The sequence below is a fragment of the Lutra lutra genome, chromosome 5, assembly GCF_902655055.1.
Source record: "Lutra lutra chromosome 5, mLutLut1.2, whole genome shotgun sequence".
NCBI lineage: Eukaryota > Metazoa > Chordata > Mammalia > Carnivora > Mustelidae > Lutra > Lutra lutra.
Genome location: NC_062282.1, coordinates 28403022 through 28420456, shown reverse-complemented (window position 1 = coordinate 28420456; position 17435 = coordinate 28403022). Strand labels below are relative to the sequence as shown.

Sequence of the window (17435 nt, the reverse complement as noted above, 5' to 3'; positions counted from 1 at the left end):
GAGTAATATCTCACTGCATAGATTAATACCACTCTTATTATCCATTCATCAGGTGACAGGCATTTGGATTACCCCCCCCCCATCTTTTGGCTCTTATTAATAGTGCTGCTATGAATATTCCTGCACAAGATTTATTTTGAACACCTGTTTTCACACCTTTGAAGGTATATATCCCATAGTGGAATTGTTGGGGCCATATGGTAATTCTTTTTTTTAATTTACTGAGGAACCACCAAATTGCTTTCCATGGTGGCAACACCGTTTTACATTCCCACAAGCAATGTATGAGGAGGGTTCCAATCAGCATTTTCTCACCAACACTTGCTATTTTCCTTTTGTTTTTTAATTATACCCATCTTAGTGGGTGTGAACTGGTATCTCATTGTGTCTTTGTCAAGCTGCTTTTCAAGGAGGTCCTTTTAATATCTCAAGAATGATCTATTCTTGTCTGCCTTGAAATAGTTTAAGATGGTCTTAATAGTCTCTGCAAATTATGAGTTTTCCAGTGAAAACAGTAAAAAATAAGTATAACTGAGTAAAAAGTAATTAAACAGATGGAAACCTGGCCTTCTAACTGAATGAGCTTCAAAAGAAAAAGCCACAGCTTCATTAAAAAGACAGAACTCAATGAATGTGAAGAATTAATACACTTATAATTTGAAGTAGATTTCTTTTATATTTGTTATAAATTATTAATTTCCCCCTTCATTGGTAGGTAAATAAAATCTATAAGGAAAAGTTTCTAACTTATTATTTCTTAATACTATTCACACCAATATATAACATATCCATATACCCAGGTTTGCTTGGGACAGCACTAGTTTATGACTCTACAATCCTAAAAGTGTCTGTCTTGGACAAAATTTTTGATGATGGAGTTTCCAATATATCAGCAGGTTCTTATGTATATTGTCTACATACATAGACATTTGAAGCTACAGTCAATGCAAATAGAAACCAATAAGTGAAAAAAAAAAGAAATTCTACCTTTTTGTAGAGCCTTTAGAGCAGTGGTTTTTCCACTAAATGTTTTCCCCAGTAAGCACCCTTTAATAGCAAATGAAGGTAATTCTGGTACTGTTGATTTGACTTGAGGAGGATGAGATTTTTCAACTAATCTGTGAATCACATGACCCAATATGTTATTGTTGGAGGGTGGTATATTATCAACCATTTCTTCTGGTAAGGCCCACTCTCCAATCATGTTCTGCAAAATAACAATAAAAAAAAAACAATATTCTTAAAAGTGGAATTTAGACATAAAAATTTTAATATTTAAAATAAATTCAAATTATAGCAAACAAAAGTAATATTGTAATTATGTTACATAAATAGAAATAACATAAATAATATGCAAAAAAAGCTTTGTATGGAAAAGTGAAAAAGAAAAAACTCAAAAATCCTCAACAGTTTATGAAAGTAAGCATATTGAGTTATTTGAGACATATTGTAACTCAGGTTGAGCATAAGACACTTAAATTGAAGCTACTCTCAGTAAACAGATAAAAGAGAATAGTCCTTTATCTGCCTTCTTATGCAAATACTAAACTTATTTTAAGATATTTTAATATAAGAAAGATAAAAGAAAGTATTCATGCCTGATATGATGCCCTCTAACTCTATTATGTTTGACTCACAGTTTCTTCCGGTTTCTTGCTGAAATGATCAAATAATTACAGGTTTCCAAAAACTACAAATCATGCTCTTTGCAATAAAACTAGAAATCAATTTTAGAAAGAGATGAGAAATATAAATCCTTAAAAATTAAAAGCATTCTTGTAAAATAGTTCTTGGATTCAAGAAGAAATTAAAAATAAAAATGTGCAATGGAACACTAAAAAATAGATTTATTAAAAATATGGGATGGGATCTAACTGTACTCAGAGGAAAACTCATAGTCCCATAAAATGCCTGATCTAAAATAAAAAATAAGGGAAACAAACTAAAAATTAAAATAGGAACAAATAATTTTAAATAAATAAATGAAGAAGGAACTCATAAAAATGGAAATGTTTAGAGAGCAAAGTTACTTTTTATTGATATATTTCTAGAACTTGTCCAGACTAATCATGATAAAGAAATTGCTACTAGTTCTGAACAAAAGTGAAGAATAGCAAGTATCCATTTTGTAACACACAATGAAAGAAACAAGAGATTTTAAGGATACTTAAATTTTTTAAAAAAATTCTATTATATTTAAATTCAGTTAATTAACATATAGTGCATCATTAATTTCAGAGATAGAGTTCAGTAATTCATCTGTTGCACATAACACCCAGTTTGTTTCCTATAGTTTAGAGTCTCTCATAGTTTGTCTCCTTCTCTGATTCATCTTCCCCCCCCTCCCATATGATCCTGTTTTGTTTCTTAATTTCCATATATGAGTGAAACCATATAACAATTGTCATTCTCTGATTGACTTATTTCACTTAGCATAATACCCTCTAGTTCCACCCATGTTGTTGCAAATGGCAAGATTTCAATTTTCTGATGGCTGAGTAATATCCCATTTTATATATGTACCGTATCTTCTTTATCCATTCATCTGTTGATGTACATCTGGGCTCTTTCCACAGTTTGGCTATTGTGGACATTGCTACTATAAACATTGGGGTGCATGTGCCCCTTCAGATCACTACATTTGTATTCTTTGGGTGAATACCAGTAGCACAATTGCTGGGAGCTCCATTTCTAACTTCTTGAGGACCCTCCATACTGTTTTCCAGAGTGGCTGTATCAGCTTGCATTCCCACCAACAGTGTAAGAGGGTTCCCCTTTCCCTGCATCCTTGTCAACATTTTTTGTTTCCTGACTTGTTAATTTTAGCCATTCTGACTGGTGTGAAGTGGTATCTTATTGTGTGTTTTTTTTAATTTATTTTTTATTTTTTTTTATCATTTTTTAAATTTATTTTCAGCATAACAGTATTCACTGTTTTTGTACCACACCCAGTGCTCCATGCAGTCCATGCCCTCCCTAATACCCACCACCTGGTTCCCCCAACCTCACACCCCCCACCTCTTCAAACCCTTCAGATTGTCTCTCAGAGTCCATAGTCTCTCATTGTTCACCTCCCCTTCCAATTTCCCCCAACTCCCTTCTCCTAACTCCCCATGTCCTCCATGCTATTTGTTATGCTCTACAAATAAGTGAAACCATAGGATATTGTGGTTTTGATTTGTATTTCTCTGATGCCAAGTGATGTGGAGCATTTTTTCATATGTTTGTTGGTCATTTCTATGTCTTCTTTGCAGAAATGTCTGCTCATGTCTTCTGCACATTTCTTGACTGGATTATTTGGTTTTTAGGTGTTGATTCTGATAAGTTCTTTATAGATTTTGGATACTAGCCCTTATCTGATATGTCATTTGCAAATATCTTCTCCCATTCTGTAGGTTGTCTTTTGGTTTTGTCAATTGTTTCCTTTGCTGTGCAAAAGCTTTTGATCTTGAGGAAGTCCCCATAGTTCATTTTTGCTTGTTTCCCTTGCCTTTGGAAACTTGTCTAATAAGAAGTTGCTGAGGCTGAGGTCAAAGAGGCTGCTGCCTGTGTTCTCCTCTAGGATTTTGATGGATTCCTGTCTCACATGTAGGTCTTTAATCCATTTTGAGTTTATTTTTGTGTATGGTGTAAGAAAATGGTCCAGTTTCATTCTTCTGCATGTGGCTGTCCAATTTTCCCAACACCATTTATTGAAGAGACTGTCTTTTTTCCATTGGGTATTATTTCCAGCTTTGTTGAAGATTAGTTGACCATAGAGTAGAGGAGGAGATATTTTCAAATGATATATCAGTCATATACAGTACATATTTTGCACACACACACACACACACACACTAGAATATTACTCAGCCAACAAAAAAAAAATGAAATCTTGCCATTTGCAACCATATGGATGGAACTAGAGTATATTATGCTAAGTGAAATAAGTCAATCAGAGAAAGATAATTATCATATGGTTTCACTCATATGTGGAATATAAGAAATAGTGCAGAGGATCACAGGGGAAGGGAGGGAAAATTGAACGGGATGAAACCAGAGAGGGAGATAAACCATGAGAGATTCTCAACTATAGGAAACAAACTGAGGGTTGTGAGAGGGGAGGTGGGTGGAATTACTGGGTGACAGGCATTAAGGAGGGCACGTGATATGATAAGCACTGGGTGTTATATGCAACTGATGAATTACTGAACTCTACATCTGAAATTAATGATGTACTATGTGTTGGCGAATGGAATTTAACTTAAAAAAAGATACAGTAATGAAAAAAATGAGTTTCAAAAGAAATGTTTGTTCAATGCACAAAAATATAAATTTTATAAACAGAGCTAAGTATAGTAGGAATTCAGTACATAATAAGATTATATTTCAAAGTAACAGAGAAGTAGATTATTTCATAACTGGCACTGGAATAACTTATGGCCACATATTAAAAAAATAAAGTTGTATATCCTTATATTTTTTATGAAAATAGATTCTGGAACCAATAAATCATGAAGGCACCAAAATCTGGATTAACATTTATATGTTCCAGGATGGTATTTTTAAGCATAGAAACCAGAAAAAGGCTGATAAATTTGGTTATATGAAAATAAAATATTCTACACATTCCCCCCACATAAACATACCTACACACAATTTAAACATATAGAACAAAAGGAATATGAACATATATACCTTTGACAAAGGGTTAAGAGTCTTAGTTTATAAAAAGCCGCAAGTAATCAGATAAAAAAGAAAAATATCCCAATAGAAAAAAAAGGCACAAAGAATATGAACAGTCAGTACCCAAAATAGAATAAAATGGTCAATGAGTTTTTGAAGCAATGTTAAAATTCACAGAAATAAAGATACCCAAATAAAACAATGATGCATCATATTTTGTCTAACACAAAAAAATTAGTCATACTTCTCATTCAATACTGGTGGGAGAGTAATTTAACACATTTATTGTATTTTCTAAAGTGTTCAAAGTTGCTATAACATCACTGTAATAATAATTTAAAACTTTTAAAAAATTAAAGACATAAAAACAGATAAGAATCAGGGTTTAGTTTAGATACAAATTACTGAAAACTTCGGTAAGATACTATTTTTTCTGAAGTCACTTAAACGATCTTAACAAATTATCTTTGATATATATATAAAATTTAGTAACATAAGTAGGTAACAATTTCATAAATTCCATCCACAATCTACAAAGAGTAGAAATTCTTATCATTTATGATATATTTTAAGATTATTTGAAATTATACTGAACTCTACATCTGAAACTAATGGTGTACTAAATGTTGGCTAATTGAACCTAAAAAAAGATTATTTAGAATTAGTACATACAACTTATTTATCTAACTATTCAAATTTCAAAACACTCTAATGTGTTGTGTCAGTGGTCCAGAACATTATGAATTCAAGATATATCAGCTTATCAGCTTTTTAAAAAAATTGTGTTTAAGTCTCCTCCAATTCTTATTAAAGATGATCCAATTTTTTTAAAGGATTTTATTTATTTATTTGACATAGATTACAAGTAGACAGAGAGGCAGGCGGTGGGGGGGGGAAGCAGACTCCCTGCTGAGCAGAGAGCCCAACGTGGGGCTCGATCCCGGACCCTGGGACCATGACCTGAGCTGAAGGCAGAAGCCTTAATCCACTGAGCCACCCAGGCACCCCAAAGTTGATCCATTTCATTAGCACTTTAAAAAAAAATTTTATCACTTGCCCCCAGTCAACTTGTCCCCAACCCCTTTAACTTTGTCTTCTTAGTCCAAATAACTGGGACGGAAAAACATGAGAAATATCCACTGGGGGAGAAAATGAGCTCCCTCAACAACATAGTGCTGTCATGAAAACCAAAGAGAGAACAAAAACAAAAGACAAAGTTCACTATATTTCTTCACAAAACACAAGTCAATTTTTCAAGTTCTGCTAATCTGAATTGCCTTATGTCATTATTTTTTTGGAGGAGGAGGAGGAAAGTAGTATCTTTGTTCTGACTACAAGTCAGGATATAAATCTTTACATTTGTATATTTACATTAATATATATTCTATGTGACATAGCATAAATATTCATATATGCCAGGTCATATATAAATGTATACATGTTTTATATATGCTCTGTCATATATTAATAAATACATGCCTATATTGTTGCATTTAAATTTTTATCAGTATTCTTTCAATATCTATCAATTGTCTGACAAAAAAATGTTCACTCAGAATATAAACTGACAGATTTGATAAGTGCTATAGAAGATTTACCTGGTTTGGTGACAGAATTTCAGATATGACAACATTCTGAGGTAAAGAAATGCTTTTTGAAACAAATAAATAAAAACACCCCAAAGTATTCATAATAGGTTTTCCTTTAAAATTGGTGGAATTAATTACTAAATAAATATAACTGTATCTGATTATTACTTCTGGTCAAATTATCTTTTCTTTGTAAAATTTATTTTGTTTTAGTTTAATGTCTTTGGTTTTTCTAATAATTCTGTGCACAATAATTATGTGCATTGTTCAAAATTACCTAAATACTAAATTGCTTTCCATAATCACTGAATTAGAATATATTCCTTGCTTCCACTTTCATGGAATCACTTATACTTCTAAATTAGACAAGTGATAATTATTTTATGTAATGTGGCCAATCAGAAATGAATCAAATTAAAAAAACAAACCAGAGAAATTATTCTTAAAAAAGAAAAGGCTTTAACACTTCATCAAAACTTATGATGTACTATATGCTGGCCACCTGATCATAATTTAAAAAAAAAGACACCAAAAAATAAAAATAACAAAAGGTATGAAGTCCAAGTCCAGTTTTAACTGGAAAGCTTCCAATGTTCTAATGATTTTGTGCAGTATAGTCATTTAATCTCTTCTAAAGGAACCATTCTGGGACTGAAATCAAATGACCAGGGTTCCCATAATAGTTCTGCTACTTATTTGTTTTGTACTTTTGTCAATGTCTCCTCTTTGTAATAATAGTATCTATTTCACGGGGCTGCTGTAAAATTGAATGAAATCCTTGTGTGTGTAGCCTATGTGACTGTGCACTTTAAATGCTTAACTATGAAGTTCTCAGGCTGCTGTTGGAGGCACATAACTGTGTCACATAGGAGGGTTACCAACGGGAGAAACCACATTCAGCTTGTACCCCAATCCAAGAGGCATTCATCCTCACAAAGGGATCAGAATAAAGCCCTGTTCCATCACTGAATTAGTGGTAGAATGTGGCCAACACAATGGGATAGAATGTTGACCATGCAGAGAACATTTTCTTTGAATGCTTAGGTTAGGAACATTTTCTCTGAACACTTAGGCTAACCTGTGGAGATAAGGAGATCAAGGATTTGGTGGAACACATTTTGTAGAACCATCTTAAAAATACAGTTGATAAAATTTCTAAATGAAGACCAAGATAAAGGGTAAGTCAAAGTAATCATCTCAGGTTGGAATAAAAACATGGCAGGGAAAAAGAGGTCAGAAGAACTGACAAAAGGAAAATTCAGACCAGAATGAAGTTACTAGTTTAAATACAATGAGCTAAAGAGAGCCATTAGTGAAGAGGAACTAGATTTTTCTTTTTTTACCAGATCCCTATTTTACATGGTTGATTATATCTAATTATGTTAATTATATAATAAAATTTTATTAGAGAAAATATCATATAACAAAATGTACCATTCTTATTCCTTCAGGTACTGTTATAAATAGATATCTTACTATTAGTTTCAAGACTCTGATGCCTAGCGTGGACAGTCCTAAGTAAGTATCACTTGGTTCAAACTATTGATTTAACGAGTTACTTTTTCTGTGTAGATGTGCTCCCTGATACTAGCACTTGATTAGTGGAAATTGTCATATATATATATAATAATTATTTTTCTTTATTTCTTTAAGTAGTAATAATTTTATTGTCCCTGCATAAATACCATCAGTATGCATACTTGAGAAGATACAAAACTCAAGATCCACCAACACCTAGAGGTCCACCTCTCCCTGTGAATTCTTGTCTACCGACACACAGGGACCATGAATTTAAAACAGTGTAAACAGCCTCTGCCCTTGGTTGGAAGTCACTACATATTTACCAGCACTGTTCTCATTAATTGATTTACATTGACCTTTTTGGAAACTGAATTCTGAATTTCTGGGAACATAGGATCTACCTATTCTTGCTATCTTCATAAATTACATGGATCTTACCCACTGATTTACAGCCTGGATCCCCACTCACACTCACATGGTTCTCTATATCATATTTTAGGTACCTCATGATTACACAGACTTCTGATTCTGGTTTTCAATCTGTCATATCCTTTTTGTTTTCTATGCTTTGATGTGTCACTATCCTTCATCCCTCGTTATTAACCATGGCTAAAAGCAACATGAGCATTTACACACAGCATCTGCTTGGGAACAGTGTGCTTGGATATAGGCTGATGTGCACACTTCAGGGAAAACCCTGAGATCAGTCATGTGTTCAGTTCAAGTGGTTTGATGATGATGCTGGTGGAGGTACACAGTTTTCTCAATACATTGTTTACTTCTGTGTACATGATTACCTTTGGACTCAAGCAGATGTACCTCTTTCTCATTTCTTGCCTCTTCCAAAGATCCAAATTAGGAAGAGTTTCCTCATCTACTCTTTTAAAGAAGGGGCAGGCATGGTTCACTTTGATCAACTTGGATAAACAGAATCTGGGCCTTGGGAGATATTATTCAGTCCATAAAATCTGAGTGCCTCTATCTAACACAACATCCAACCAACAAACAAAACACTGGATTATGCCAGTGATGGTTAGTAGTGCATCCTAATGTGGCTTTTGTAGAGTGGCAGTGCTAGTCTCAAAGCGCACATAGTCCAGAATTTGGTCTCATAGATTGTTAGAATTTACCAACATCTGTACAGCCTAATGTGTCCCAGATATTCCCAGTTTGGTAGGCTCTACATTTCTTACAATTCAATTACAGATGTCTTCAAAACAAAAACAAAAACAAAAACAAGACAAGACAAATGCCTTTTCTCCTTAGAAAGAGAAAGAAGTTCTTAGGGAACACAACAGTTACAGTGTTTTTGACATCTGCCTGGGTGTTCCTGAAAGGCAATTTTTTAATCTATATAATAAAACCAACAATGAACAAATTGTCTTGGTACAGCATGGCCAAAGGACTTAAGATGGAAGCTTCTAATAAAGTGTCTTTAAGAAACAACACAGGTAATAACTCCACAAAAGGGGGCTATGAACCTTTCAGAGTACAGCCAATGCACAACCAATGCACTCCATCATACAGATCTTCAAGCTGCCTTAGTCTTGGATCTCCTATGGCTGGCTTTCTCTTGCACACCACTCTATAAGAAGTGAGGAAGTGATGACAGTCTTTGATACCTGAAATACAATTTTGTTCATACCTTACAACTCAGCGGTAACTCACCTCTTCCAGTGTCCCCATAACCACCTGTGTTTATCCACACTTAACATCATGCTCTGGAATATTGGTTTTTGTTTTGTTTTGTTTTGTTTTGTTTTTTCTCATCTCCACTAAACTGTGAGCACCAGGAGGAAAGGATCTCTATTTTAATCAACTTCATATCTCTAGTACTTAGTGCGGGCACGAAGTAGACAGTCAATACTTATTGACTGAATTAATGAATCAATCAAGCAATCAGTAGCACGGGCTTATGTGAACTGAATAAATGAGTTAATACATGGATATTATATTTTAGTAATTTTGATTAAGTACAAAGATGACTTAGATACAACCCAATTGCAAATCCAGGAACAAGATCAGAAAACATCATCCTCACAGAAATTATTAAGAATCCACATACCATGTATGAAATGAGCTAATCCTGGAAGTCATGGCTGTGCAGGATGATTTTGAGGGAAACTCTCCATTAAATCCAGGTATTCTGGTTTTTTGTTTTGTTTTTGTTTTTATTATTATTATTTTTTTAATGGCAGCACACAGCATCGCAGTGAAAATGCAGTAAATTTAAATAACTTTTAACTTAGGGACTTTGTAAGAAGCAAGGCCAGAGATTTCTCAGTGTCCTGGCGAAGGAAAGAGCAGCCTGTGTGAATGGGTAGGTAAGAGCCGCTCTATGGCAAGCTGTTTGTGACCTCATTAATTTCATATTTTTAACTGCCTATTTTTCTTGGGTTTGTTAAACTAGGTTGACCCAACCGTGTACCTCTGACTGGCAGATAATAAAAAAATAAGCTGCAGGCATTCCAGCTCTCTTTGTGGCAATTGCCTAGGGCTTCCTTACTTTGTTTCCAGGACTTTAATGTGAGTGAGTTCTGTTCTGTTCCTGTTCTGCCTCACTTCCAGCCTGCCGCCTTTGTTTTCATTTTCTAGTCTGGTTCTCACCCAATCTGAGCTTTGATCATTGGAGTATTCAAAGGCCTTGACTTAAGCCCACCCCTGCCTCTTCCTGTTTTCAGTGACTTCAGGTAAATTTTCCTGACCATCTTGGTTCCAGCTCTAAGAACTCAATCCCGGGCACTAGCTCTCCTGGCTGACCTCTGTTCTGGATCTGTCCTGTCTCCTACCAGAGAGCATTCGATATTATGGAAGGACATTTATGACAGCGGCAACATGGAAAGTCACGTGGCCATATTCCAGGTACAGTGCTTGAGAAATCTGTCACTCAGAAAAAAGACATACTCCACAGACATAAATAGGGAAAAACTTGGTAGCTTTCAGAGGCTGTGTTGTCTCCCTTTCTTAAGCTTTCTATCTTCCAACCACCCCGAAATCCTGAGGGAATCTGAAGGAACTGCTGAAATCTGTAAATTAGATTTAAAAATTCCTGACAACCAGCCAGAATTCTCAGGAGAAACAGAGCGGGTAGCTGGCTGCCTTATCTGGTGGGGAGTTCAGTTCATATAACCTGGCCACCCGGTTTCTAGACCACTGTGTGGTGCTTGTTTGATAGCCAGGGTCCAATGGAAAGGATCGATACTGCCTTATACTGCCTTTGTTAAGGAGGAAGAGAAGACATAGCAGCTGGCTGATGTGTAACTGAATTCTGGCCTCTCGTCCAGGAGCTGTTATGGAATGGGCTCTGTGCAGGGGCCCAGATTAAAGGTCTCAGAACGAGTTGAAAAGATGAACTGGCCCCGCTGAGTGAGCTTGGCAGCTTTTCTGAGTCATCTGACCTCCAGTCAGGTCTGAGTATTATCAGCTTCCTGACCATACCTTCTGGCCAAACAGTCTGGCCTTCAGGTTCCAGAGAAGCCAGGGAGGTGGGGATGTACACCTCATACTAACATTGGTCAGGGAGGTGCACTTCCAGAGAGAAGGTATGCCCCCACACCCCTCTGTGCAGACTGGGCCACACCATTATCTACCACCAGGAAGTACAAATGTGGCTCATGGTAATGAGGGAAAGGAAGAGGTTAACTCTACTTCCAGAGGCAGAACTGAGTCATCAATGCCTGTCTATCAATCAATCTCATGGTTAACTCCAATTCATCAGCCAATCTGAAGAACTGGTCTTAATCAAATTATGTCTTTTACTCAGAAGTCTGATCATTTCTGTCCCAGCAGTAGCCTTCCCCAGGCTGTCCTGATCTATTATTATGAAAACAGATGTGTTTATTTTATTTTTTTTATTATGTTATGTTAGTCGCCCTACAGTACATCATTAGTTTTTGATATAGTGTACCATGAACAGATGTGCTTAATTCTAGCTTTGCACAAAAGAAGACCTAGGATAACAGAGTCCATCTACCTTGTACTTGTTTTTAGAGGGAAATTCAAGTTGGTCATGATCAATTACCTAGCATGTGGTGCTGAACACTGTCAAAGCTTATAGGCCCACACATGGGGGAGTCCGGTACCTCATTCTGCAATCCACTTACTCTAGCTGGTAATTCAGAATGCTCAGATCTGGAAATTCAGAATGCTCAGAACTTGCAAACAGTGGCAGTCTTCTTTTCCTAAAACTTTGAGCAACTGATTACTTATGCATTAGGCAGCGAGAATCATGGAGCTGATACTTTGTCTTGTAGGTTTGATTAGTAGGGGTAACTGACACTAAGTCATTCTGAGAGATCCTCTGTCCTAAAAACTTACATTTCAGTGCTGTTGAAATTCAGTGACAAATTGGATGTAAACAATAGGCAAGGGCTTCTACTTACTTAGTATTCTTATTTCAGACATATTCACAGTGACTCACAGAGAGGGATCAGTGAGAGATTAGCTTATTTACCCCAAAATGGCAGGTTCCTACTCCTGGCTCCATTCACTGCTCTGGAAAGCCACCAAGGCCCTTCCAAGGCATTAAACGTGACACACCAGGAATTACAGCAGCTGTGTGTCTAGCCCAGTGTTTTTCAAAGCACAATTGCTTGGAGCTAGAAAAAATTGAGACTCTAAGTCTTGCATTTCTCCTGGCCCCAAATGCCCTCGGATATATACTGGACTTTATATCAGAGCCCTGTCTATGCCAAGGCTGCCAAACAATTCTGGTGGTGGTAGCTGTCCTTATAAAAAATAGTAAATTTCATTCCTTAGTCCCTCAAACCATGTTCTCTTCATTAGGGAGGTGGTAGTCTGCCTCAAGATAATATAATAATATAATAATCTGTAATTATCTATAATACAATAATCTATAATAATCTCTGTGCTCTTGTGGCTCAAGTAACTTCTCCAGAAGCTTTTACATCTGAATTCACCTATCTGCTGTGATTGCTTAGCCAGGGACACATTTGGCTGGAATTTCTCTAATATCACAAAGTGTGTAGACACTATGATTTGGTCTATCTAGCTTGTCACTGAAAAATTCATGGAGAATTTTTCCACACAGAATACCCTCTCTCATAGCAATGGCTACTGCATTCTATTTTCATGACTTAACTGCTAAGATTGATATCTTAAAGAGGTATGGACCACCCCCCCCCAAAAAAAAAAAGCTTAGAGGTGACTACCCATTGTATAAAAGACTATGGTAAATCCAGTGTACCAAAGAATATGACTGAGACACCCTGGGCATTGGGTAGGAGGAGTGCAATGGGAGGGTCTTCCAGGGGAGAAGGTTTCTAGTTTTCAGCCCAAGACATCTGCCCCACACCAAAATTCAGACTTTCTTAGATCCATTCAATTTTCTTGAGATTAACAACCCCATGTGTTCTGATATGACATGTGTAGCTGACAAGAACAGTTCTAGAGTTCAGATCTTTAAAACCTCTTCTAAAATATTAGGTGGGCAATCTGAGTAACTAACTGAAGATAAGCTGGACTAGATGCATAGAATCTGGCTCCTCTAGTTGGCAAAGTAGGTAGAGGATGAACCAGAAAATCAGTGTTAGAAAGCCCAGGAAGGCCTGAACCAACCTTTGTCTTGCCTGACCCCAGATGAGAGGATCCTAAAAGAGGACTGGCTTCTCCCTAATCTATGTCATCATGAGAAAATAAAAATGGGTGGTGGACATTCACTCTACTTTTATTCATCTCAGCCATCCCAAACTCTTTTTCCTTTGTTATATCCTTCTCACCCCTCATTCTATCTGGGTACCAATCTTTGGCCTTGTAAACCATTTCTTTTTTATTATTTATTTATTTATTTAACAGAGAGAGAGAGATCACAAGTAGAGAGGCAGGGAGAGAGAGGGGGGGAAGCAGGCTCCCTGCTGAGCAGAGAGCCCAATGCGGGGCTCAATCCCAGGACCCTGAGATCATGACCTGAGCCGAAGGCAGAGGCTTTAACCCATTGAGCCACCCAGGTGCCCTTTAAGCCATTTCTTAATTCTGGTCTAATGCCTTGGACTTGATACCTTAATTCAACTATTCCTACCATGGTTCTCTAATGAGGTTAGGTTGTCACTTATTCTAGTCATTTAAAGTGAAATACCCTTTCCATGACCTAAGGTCTCCTTCCATCCCCTCACCCCATGGACAGAAGTCCCAGACTTCTGTCAAACGTACTCCAGCGCTCTGAAACCTTTGATCCACAGCAGTTAGAAGACAACCTTGTTTCTTGGCAACCACAGGCCAAGGGCAACTATGTCTCTCTTTGAAAACCAATACATTGATGTTCTGTTCTGTAAGTTATCACTATGGATGATTACATGAATCACACTACTCTAGGGCATACTGGTGACTCCACCAAGACACAGCCACGTAATGAAGCTCAGTCTGAAAAATCCAACCAGGTAGCCCTAGTATTATGGGAGAAATTTAGGGGGTTGGAGGCAAAACTCTAAGCAAAAGGGAGAAGACACTGAAGCTATGAAATGTATGACATATAAACTAAACTAGAATGATAGTGAGAACATTCCTTTCAATATCAAACTTCTTTTCTAACTATTTGGATGTTGATCATGATTCTCACTACTTATCTTGGGAAGTGCTTGTATTTTAACAGATACCTCTGAAGTCTTAATCCAAAAGAGTGATAATGTGGGGTATCAGGTACAATGGCAGGCAGAAGTTTAAAAGTAGAATGCCTAACAGAACATCTCAACTAAGAATATGAAAGCAACTGCTTACTCTACCTACTTAAAAGGCAGCTACATTCCTGCATGTCTGGAAACAAAAGATACAAACATATCTTCATTGTCAAAAGACAAGGTGTTAAGACTTCTTTCTCAGCAGGGGATAAAATGCAATAAAACAATTTCATGTGAAAATAAGTTTCCTATACTTGACTGGCAAATATGTACTTTGAGACATTTTATGTGTCCCGAGTAAACATGTGTCCTGAATAAACAAGTTGTCCCTCCAAAATTCATATGTTGAGGCCTTAACCCCACCGTGATGGTATTTGGAGGCAGAGCTTTGGGGTGGTACTTAGGTTTAGAAAGGTTTATGAGGATGGGACCCCCATGATGGGATTAGGATCCTCTTAAGAAGAAGACAGACCAGAGTTCTCTCTCTCTCTGTCCATGTAAGGACACAGTGAGGTAGCCATCAGCAAGTCAGGAAGAGAGTCCTTATCAAGGAACTGAATCAGCTATTATCCTGAACTTGGACTTTCTGGAACTGTGAGAAATAAAATTTCCTGTTGTTTCAGCCACTCAGTCTACAGTATTTTCTTATGGCAGCCTGAGCTAATACAACACATATCTCTTAAATAAGTAAAAATAATGATCTATTCAGGGGCACCTGGGTGGCTCAGTGGTTAAGCCTCTGCCTTCAGCTCAGGTCATGATCTCAGGGTCCTGGGATCGAGTCCCACATCGGGCTCTCTGCTCTGCAGGGAGCCTGCTTCCTCCTCTCTCTCTCTCTGCTTGCCTCTCTGCCCACTTGTGATCTCTCTCTGTCAAATAACAACAAAAAAAAATGATCTATTCACACTCATCTACTAAAATTAATCAGTGTATTTGGATCAGTTACCCAGTGATGTCACTTGAGTGATACAGGCTTCAAGTTAATATTCTGTCCATAAGGGAACTGATTAATAATACACTGTGAAAACTGGGTCATTCACTGGGAAACCAGGGAACACCAGGGAACAAGGCAAGAGCTAAGCTGGAGAGTCTATGGTCAGAATTTGAGTCTAGAAAGCCACTGGATCAAAATAAAGCCTGGAGTTAAAGAGTAAGAACAAGATAGAATCTGGAGCTTAGGGTCAAACCAATCAGATGAGATTTATGTAGGAAAGAAACAATCTCATGGCCCATTTAGTTTCACATTCCTATTCTCCGTGGAGGGGGAGGGGGAAAGACCTGGTAATAAGCCATTGTATAAACTTATTTGGGGATGGGTATGTATACATCTTCTGTAGTGACAGGAATATTAGAGTTAAACCATAACATAAAAAAATGCATCTTTAAAGTCTAGTTAGTGGAAAATCATAAGACAAAAGCGCTATTGATTAAAAATGTGCATCCAACAGCATATTAAAAAGATTATCCAGGGGTGCCTGGGTGGCTTAGTGGGTTAAGGCCTCTGCCTTCAGCTCGGGTCATGATACCAGGGTCCTGGGATCAAGCCCCACATCGGGCTCTCTGTTCAGCGGGAGGCCTGCTTCCCACTCTCTCTCTGCCTGCCTCTCTGCCTACTTGTGATCTCTGTCTGTCAAATAAATAATAAATAAAATCTTTAAAAAAATAAAAAATAAATAAAAAGATTATCCACCATGACCAGGTGGGATTCACCCTGGGTTGCAAGCATGGTTCAACATTTGCAAATCAATCAATGTGATAGAACAAATCAATAAGAGAAGAGAGAAGAACCACATGGTTCTCTCAATTGAAGAAAAAGCATTTGACAAAATCCAGCATCTGTTCCTGATTAAAACGCTTCAAAGTATAGGGATAGAGGGAACATTCCTGAACTTCATCAAATCTATCTATGAAAAACCCACAGCAAATATCATCCTCAATGGGAAAAAGCTCACAGCCTTCCCGTTGAGATCAGGAATACAAGGATGCCCACTCTCACCACTCTTGTTCAACATAGTGTTAGAAGTCCTAGCCACAGCAATCAGATAACAAAGAGAAATAAAAGGTATCCAAACTGGCAATGAAGAAGTCAAACTCTCTCTCTTTGCAGATGACATGATACTTTATATGGAAAACCCAAAAGACTCCACCCCTAAACTAGTAGAACTCATACAGCAATTCAGTAATGTGGCAGGATACAAAGTTAATGTACAGAAATCAGTTGCTTTCTTATACACTAACAATGAAAACACAGAAAGGGAAATTAGAGAATCGATTCCATTTACTATAGCACCAAGAACCATAAGATACCTGGGAATAAACCTAACCAAACAGGTAAAGGATCTGTACTTGAGGAACTACGGAACACTCATGAAAGAAATTGAAGAAGACACAAAAAGATGGAAGACCATTCCATGCTCCTGGATCAGAAGAATTAACATTGTTAAAATGTCTATACTGCCTAGAGCAATCTATACTTTTAATGCCATTCCGATAAAAATTCCACCGGTTTTTTTCAAAGAGATAGAGCAAATAATCCTAAAATTTGTATGGAACCAGAAGAGACCCTGAATTGCTAAGGAAATGTTGAAAAAGAAAAACAAAACTGGCGGCATCATGTTGCCTGATTTCAAGCTTTACTACAAAGCTGTGGTCACCAAGACAGCAAGGTACTGGCATAAAAACAGACACATAGACCAGTGGAACAGAGTAGAGAGCCCAGATATGGACCCTCAGCTCTATGGTCAAATAATCTTCAACAAAGCAAGAAAAAATATACAGTGGAATAAAGATAGTCTCTTCAATAAATGGTGCTGGGGAAACTGGACAGCTATACGTAGAAGAATGAAACTCGACCATTCTCTTATACTGTACACAAAGATAAACTCGAAATGGATAAAAGACCTTAACGCGAGACAGGAATCCCTCAGAATCCTAGAGGAGAACATAGACAGTAACCTCTTCTATATCAGCCACAGCAACTTCTTTCAAGATATGTCTCCAAAGGCAAAGGAAACAAAAGTGAAAATGA

General features: G+C 37.0%; 1 protein-coding gene and 1 long non-coding RNA gene across 3 annotated transcripts in view; one reads left to right on the top strand and one right to left on the bottom strand.

Moving 5' to 3' along the window:
- SPEF2 (sperm flagellar 2) overlaps positions 1–17435 on the bottom strand; it is a 172170-nt gene that overhangs the window by 95477 nt on the left and 59258 nt on the right. The window contains 1 exon segment of the mRNA XM_047731556.1: positions 988–1207. Coding sequence (XP_047587512.1) covers positions 988–1207 — 220 coding nt within the window.
- Positions 7279–14633, top strand: LOC125100970 (uncharacterized). 2 transcript variants are annotated; one of them, XR_007127715.1, is made up of 4 exons: positions 7279–7432; positions 9789–9916; positions 10495–10637; positions 14383–14633. It is a non-coding gene; the product is annotated as an uncharacterized LOC125100970 (long non-coding RNA). The 2 variants fall into 2 exon arrangements; XR_007127716.1 differs by lacking the exon at positions 10495–10637.